The sequence below is a fragment of the Dipteris shenzhenensis genome, chromosome 9 (assembly GCF_047967505.1).
Source record: "Dipteris shenzhenensis isolate YYH24624 ecotype China chromosome 9, Dip_SZ_1.0, whole genome shotgun sequence".
Taxonomy (NCBI): Eukaryota; Viridiplantae; Streptophyta; class Polypodiopsida; order Gleicheniales; family Dipteridaceae; genus Dipteris; species Dipteris shenzhenensis.
Window position 1 is genome coordinate 55,656,599 of NC_141604.1, and position 7,235 is coordinate 55,663,833.

At 42.8% G+C, this 7,235-nt stretch overlaps 1 protein-coding gene across 4 annotated transcripts in view; it reads right to left on the reverse strand.

Annotated features, from left to right (window-relative positions):
• LOC147898862 (DNA polymerase delta subunit 1) overlaps positions 1-7,026 on the reverse strand; it is a 173,246-nt gene extending 166,220 nt beyond the window's left edge. For all 4 annotated transcript variants that reach the window (XR_015541492.1, XM_087378812.1, XM_087378811.1 and 1 more), the window contains exons 1-4: positions 6,687-7,026; positions 6,198-6,308; positions 6,005-6,111; positions 4,813-4,972 (exon numbers count right to left, since the gene is read on the reverse strand). Coding sequence is in view for 3 of the 4 variants with exons in the window: in XM_087378812.1 (XP_087234938.1) it covers positions 4,813-4,972; positions 6,005-6,111; positions 6,198-6,308; positions 6,687-6,942 (634 nt within the window). In the remaining variant the exon portion in view is untranslated. The remainder of the gene's footprint in view (positions 1-4,812; positions 4,973-6,004; positions 6,112-6,197; positions 6,309-6,686) is intronic.
• Positions 7,027-7,235: the final 209 nt, after the last annotated feature.

The following is a 7,235-nucleotide window of genomic DNA, read 5'->3' on the forward strand; positions in this document are numbered from 1 at the left end:
AAAGTGCCAGAGGTTCTCAGAATGCATCAACTTTATGCCAAGCCTATTAAGTGTTCCTTTATATGCAAAGGTGGAGTACCTAGGTGATAATATTACTCCTAAGGGCATTTCAGTAAGGTACAAGTGATTAAGCAGTTGCCAATCCCTTCAACACTGAGTCAGTTAAGAGGATTTTCTTGGTTTGATATCATTTTACAGAAGGTTTATCAGACACTATGCCAAACGAGCAGCTGCATTCACTGATTTGCTTAAGAGAGGGGCTTTTGTGTGGGGCCCTCCTGCTCAAGAGACAGCTTTTGAGGATCTCAAGAGAGCCCTCATAACTGCCCCTAATCTTGGTCTACCCCGACTTCTCCAGGCCTTTTCTAATAGAGGCAGATGCAAGAGGTAAAGGCATAGGAGCTGTTCTCAATCAAGGTCACAGAGTAATTGCTTATGAGAGAAAGAAATTGAGTGATGACAAGGAAATGCTTGCTATCATACATGCTATCAAGAAAAGGCTTCACTACTTGTATGGCAGTCAATTCAAGGTAAGGACAAACCATTCACTGAGGTATTTCTTATCCCAGAGTACTCTCACTCCTAGGCAAAGAAGGTGTGGGTTGGAATTTGTACAAGGATATGATTTTGATATTCAATATAAAAGAGAGAAAATGTAGTAGCTGATGCTTTGTCTCGACTATGGTCTTGTCAGTACTTTAAAATCTTTCATATTTACAAGGACTGGATTCTTGACATCCAAGAGGAGTATTTGGAACATCCTGAAACTGCTGGGCGCTTCAGGACCCACATTGCATGCATTACCCCCAATGTGCCTTGATGACTGGTCTTCTATGGTACTTAAACAGAGTTTATTTGGTCCCTCATTCCTCTTTAAGAATCTGATCTTGGCAGAACTGGGGCACAGTCTAGGACGAAAGAGTATGCAAATCTGAAGAGATGATGCCTCAATGAAGGGTAGCACCAATACCAAGCTAGCTAAAGATTCTATGGCCCTTACAAAATTCTTAAGAAAATCAGTGACTTAGCCTACCAGTTGGACCTGCCTCCCTCCACCAAGATCCATGATGTATTCCCTAACCATTTTGAGAACAAAACTCTTGTAAATAGGGGGAGATTGTAACATAAGTGAGTTCTAGGTTGGCAGTTAGTTAAGTATTGGGCCCTATTAGTCTATAAAAGGGTCCCCCACTCATTGTAAACACTTCTTGTACATTTAATAGTGTTATTAGGCTAGCTTGAGGGCTTGCCACATGGCGCCCTTATTGTGTTATCCCATAAACATGTGCTGGCCCACTTTCCTAGACCTATAAAAGGGGGCTCAGCTGATACAATTCAGATTCCAAATCTATGATTGTTTGGTACTTTCAAGCATAGCCTAACTGGCTATACATGCAAGGACTAAATCTAGTACCAAGCTAGCCAGCCTCGTGGGAGCTGCCTTATCCCATGCCCTCTTCCTAGTAAGAGTACCTTTTTCCTTTCCTCCCTCTCTTATTTATGCTATTCCTGCTATCTAGTCTCTCTAAACTAGTTACTACTAGCAGAGTTTAGTGGAAGTCCTGTTTCAGGTAGTTACTCCCCATCCAGCTTTGCCTACTTCTCCTAAATTTAGAATCAACAAATGTATTGCCATTCAACTGAAGTTCTCGAACAAACTCAAGAAAAATGCAACTGACAAGACAACAAGCAATCCCTCACTAAGGTGCAACTGTCTGACTCTTAATCGCTTTCCTTCTTGCAAAGGTACTAGTCCTTCCGATATAGGAGATGATTTCCATGGATTGAACTGAGATCTACTTCGAAAGATTATCACCTCCAAGCTCCTTGCACTTGTGGCTCTTCCTCAGGGCTCTGATCCCATGTTAGAAGACGAAGATTGAGGTTGCTTGTTGTAGCCAACACTCCTATAGCAGCAGATTGTATATAGAACACAGCCCAAGAAATAGATAGGGTAAACGAATCCTGCTCGTCTGACACTTTGCATGCTTGTGATGTACAGCAGCATCTTATGCCTAACACTATTGGATACATGTTCCATCATAATGCTTTCACATAATATTGAGCTGGATGGGATTGATGATACATGCTTCATGTGGCACATTTGATGATTTTACCTGTGACATGCATTTGGATTATATTGCACCCGTCTAAGGTATACATGACTTTTCATTTTGATATGACAGTGCATAATGTACAAATGCCTTGCGAAAAGGCTTTTATTGATCAATAACTCTTATCTGAAGCACCATGCCTTTCAAGTTATGGTCAAGGCTCTCAATCATAGAATTGGATTGCATGCTACCGTCGATGTAGACTGGGCATAGGACAATTTGTCATTGGAATCTTGTTGTAGCAACCTCTCTTTTGCAGCAGTTTCTCTTGCAGCAAAAGCCCCTCCTACAGCAGCCCTCCTACTAAAGCAACTCCTGCAAGCTCCCCCACATAGTTCTGCAGCAGCTCCTCCTTAGTGTAGCTCTTTCTCCACGCAATCTTGCAAAGCAAAGGCTCTAATTCAGCATTTTACTTCCGTAGCGCAGCAGCGCCAATTGTTCATGGATGACCAATCTTCTTTTCCCGCAGCCCTTTGTTGCTCTCATCAGAAAGCCATATAAGGATACCGGCTGCTCTTCCAAGGCTTTCTCAAAAGCCTTCATACTTCCCACCATATGCATTCTCCGCATCGGGTGCTACGCCAGGATGGCTCATGGACGATGAACAGCCAACAGCTTTATGATGTCATACAAAAATATTTTCTAACATGTTTGCAACTCCTCCCGGGATGTTTTTCTTCAAATACCAATTCTTACCCCAAAAAATGTGTGCAAACATGCGCATGTGTGTGTACATGTGTGTGCACGCGCGCGTGTGTGTGTGTGCATGTGTGTGTGTGCGTGTGTCTGTCTGTCAGACACACACACACAATGTAACCTATATGTATACGTAACAGCCCTAGGTTAAATGCATGTTACACACCATCATATTCCTTCCTTAGATGAAGCATCATAAGGGCTCTACAACAATCACTGCAAAATGTTTCACAATACCCAAAGCATTTAGATGAAATGTGGATACATAAATACATATAGATATGTTTCACAATACACACAAAATTTAAATGAAATGCGGGTGTATGTATGTATGTATCTACGCATGCACACTTTTTTTTTGGGTGAACTATGAACACACACACACACACATAGTGGATACACACTTTCTCGGTGAAATATATTTGTTTTTATAGCAGTTCCAGATACAACATCAAAAGCTAGCATTAAATGAGGATAATCTAGATGACGAGCACATAGACAATCAAAGAATGATTATTCAAAGACGACCGGACGAAATAATACTTGGCTAGAGACGGATCACCAAATACTCCATGGTTTCTATCTTTCCATAGAGTCCAGAGAGCCCAAATACCAACCCATGCAAAAAAAAGATCATACCCTTGCCGGATCCCAAACAGCCAAAAATGGTTGCCAAAGCAAACACTAGGAACCGTCCCTATGCAAGTAGTTGTAGAGAATGTAAAAAATCAAAAAGTCTCAGGGCAATGCCCAAAGAGGATGCATATGGGATTAAACATCCTGCACATATACCTAGATGAATCCAGGAACATTCCCAAACTCATCCTCTAAAAACACAACATAGTGCAGTTTCAATCTCACAATAGTCACTCATAAGATTGAAAACCATAAACTCCATCACACATAGCAAGGACTAGCTACTATGACATCCCCACTGACGTCATCAGCACCCAACAGTGGGTGTAGACCATAGTATAAAAGTATGCTCACACATACAAATCCACACGCCCACACATACTTGAGCATCCATTTATACAAAGTCTTCGTACTGAGTTTCTGTCATCACTCCGGAGGTGAAGGGCAAACTCAGCCATGACGAAGGCTAGCACTAAAGGAGAAGGCTAATCAAATAGTCCAAATCTCTTCATTCAAGCTACAACTGCTTGTAAAGTCTAAACGATTTCATTTTAGTCTCTCCCAAACGAGCATCTAAATCTAAATCTAGCTGATAGGGCAACGCACCATTTAGATAGAAAGAATTATCGCAATACCAGCAGGCCGCAACTTGGACGAAAACTTCACAAGGTGAAATTTGCATGCCTATCCTGCGCAGACACACACATACACACAATGTAGCCTAGACGTGTGGGTACACAATATGTATATAGACATGTTCATATGCAAAACATTAATACACATAAAAGATATAGCAAACTATCATATGTGTGACCTTTTTGTTCATGAAGGTCTACCTAGTAAATTGGAGGCTGCTGCCCATGCTTTTAGTACACAAAATGAGCCAGCCTTCTACCCTCGGTCAATCTCATAGCTGAGCATCTCCTGACCAGCGCTCTATCTTCCGTGTATATAATTATATTTATATGTAAAGTATAGATACAGATCTGTTTTCTTCCCAAAAGTTTCAACATTTCGTTTTCTGTGAAACACAGCAAAACATAAATAGATTTTTCATATCAAAGATATATGTTATGCCACGACTAAAGCTTTGTGAATTTTAAGTGACCGTTTTGCTCGAGGCTGCTGCGCATAATTTGAGTATCTTCTTTCTACCCTCAAAGCCGGTTATTTGGTTTAAGCATTCCTTCAAAGGCATCAATCTTTTGCCCATATATTCCTCTGCAACTGTAAAACACTTTTACAAGGACTGAAAGGCCTACATCATTCAGCAGTTCGATGGTTAAAACTTGTCCAGGTGACATTGCATGTTTCTGATCCCCGTCACTATTTACTACCAGATTAGCCAAGGGAAAAATACGCTGACCTCTACAACTAGCCACCATAGTGGGGAGGGCAACTGTGATTTTTAGAAAGGGCCGAGCTTTCTGCTGCTGAAAGTACATGAGGCTTTTCTTATGCACTATTTCAACGTTGGTCACAAAGATAGGAGATTTGCTGTTTCGATTTGACTCCCGCATCTTGGCCTGCAATTGGGACAAAATGAAAAGAGCAAACACGAACAATTCAGAGTACAGTCGTGAACAAATGCATGTAATACTGACTTAAAGTACAAATGCAATAAGGGACAGTTCAGAAGAATTTTCAACGTATATAAAATTTGCTACAGTATTTTAAATACTACAGGACCAAAGGAAACGAAGATGAGAACATGAATAGTAAAGATGAGAAAAGGCCAATGTGTTAAAAAAAAGGCACTAACCTATCTGTGAAGCCCCATATGAGGACAAGGGTTTATTGACATGGTTAGGGCAGAGGCTTATCTGGAACATCTGCCTTCTGTATCGCTTGATTCCTCTGAAACATTGCACAGGTCCCTAGAAGACTGTCACGCTGGAGAATAGCTGCAGACAGCAGCATATACGTGGCAGCACTGCAGGAACTCAGCGCAGCACTAACAGCAGAGCCAAGCCCTATTTATAGGTTGGTGCCAACAAGCAAGTCAGCATTTGTTATAGATCAATCGGATCTGTAACTGATCTCTTCGGCTTACTATCTATTCGGTTTTGGAACTGGTTGGCTCCTTCTGAGTCAGTCCTGTTTGGGGGGGATTCTAGGCCCTCCACCCCTATAAATAGGGGGATTTTTTGGCACATTCCAGCCCATCCCACTGAAGCCTATTTCCGGGCATGCAGGAGGAAGAGTGATGAGTATACATACAGTTGCACCTAACTGGTTTTACAAAGCTCTCTGCTGGATGTTTTTTTATTTTCTCTAAGCTATTTTTCCAGATGAATAAAGTTTGAGTTCTTCTTCTCGACCTTCTGCTTCATTTCTGAGCGTCGTGTGTGTTTGCATGAACATTGTGAGAGAGAGATCAGTGAGAGAGGTTGAGTTTATTCCACTGCATAGGGTTACTTCCTCAGTAGGCCCACAACTCTTAACACAATGCACATGCAGACATGAGCATTTGAATCAAAAATAAAGCCTACATAGCGGTAGTTAATGCTTAAAACCCCACAAGCGAGCGAAGCGAATCCAAGGGAAGAATCACTAACCTCCAAAGTTTGTTTGAGTTTCGGTATATCATCTGGCCCCATACCATCCGAACAACTGATGTAGAAATAAGGCTGGAAACCATGTACGTGACAGCAAACGCTATAACCTGGGAAATGTGAAGGGCATTGTGTGGATGAAGCAACGCTTAGAAGAGAGCAAACCGATCGTAGAGCAGATACGACTTATTTTTACCTTCTGAAGTAACCCCAAACATTCGCAATATTGCCACTGGACCGGCTCTTTGAGGCGTGAGCTGCTTACTACTCTCCCCGATTATGTAGTCGATATCGAGCTGTTGAAAAACTGGTATAGACATTACCCACCTTCCGTGTGAGAATGCAAGTAAATGTCATTAATCCCACGTTTCCCAGGGTCCAAACCAACTATTGAATGAATTACAATATTCCCAATTCCCCTCGCGCACAAGGACTAAGCGCATATGAATAAACAGAGCCAGCGCGACTCTTCACCCATTGATGAGCGTAAGCGAACGGTTGCAAGAGCAGTAAAAACCTATGAAAGCTCGCAAAGCATCATGGTAGCCCTTTCGAGTGCTGTAGAACGAAAACCCAGCAAAACCAGAATTCGTCGGAGCACCAAGCTGTGGAGCGACACGCGAGGTGCTTTCCTCGTCCATTAATCTAAATGCTCCGTACTGCGCTTCGAGCGATAGGCACTCACCTATATCCTGCGAATTGGGATCGAAATGCGATAGACAAGGACGCCTCCACTTAGCGAGGCGGGAGGCCAAGCCTTCGATGCTGGAATCACTAAGCTCTTCGTCGCGAAGGAGAACTTCTTCGAGGAAGACATCGACATCGTAATCTTCGTCCTCGAGGGGCTCAGAAGGGAGGGAAGGAGGTTGAAGATTGCCTTGGATGCGCTTGGAAGGGGGCAAGGACGAGGGAGGGGGTATTGTCTTGCGCTTGGAATCCATACCTGCTGGCTTGGGACGCTTCCTTGCAGGGTAACAAGTATTAAGGGCCTTTTTTTCCCGCCACCCTCAATCCAACGTGGCTGCTCGTCTCCAAGTTTTCCCACCCATATTCTAGATTAGGGTCATCATTACTCCTTTTAGGGTCCACCTACTCGGAGCCGCACAGAGGGCATGAATCAACACATGGGCCTGTAGCCCGTGAGTAATATTCTAGTTTTGTACCCGTGCTTTGCATAGGCATTAAATGCACTGGTGATTTTGAAATGAGAGGGGAGCGTGCCACGTAAGAGTGT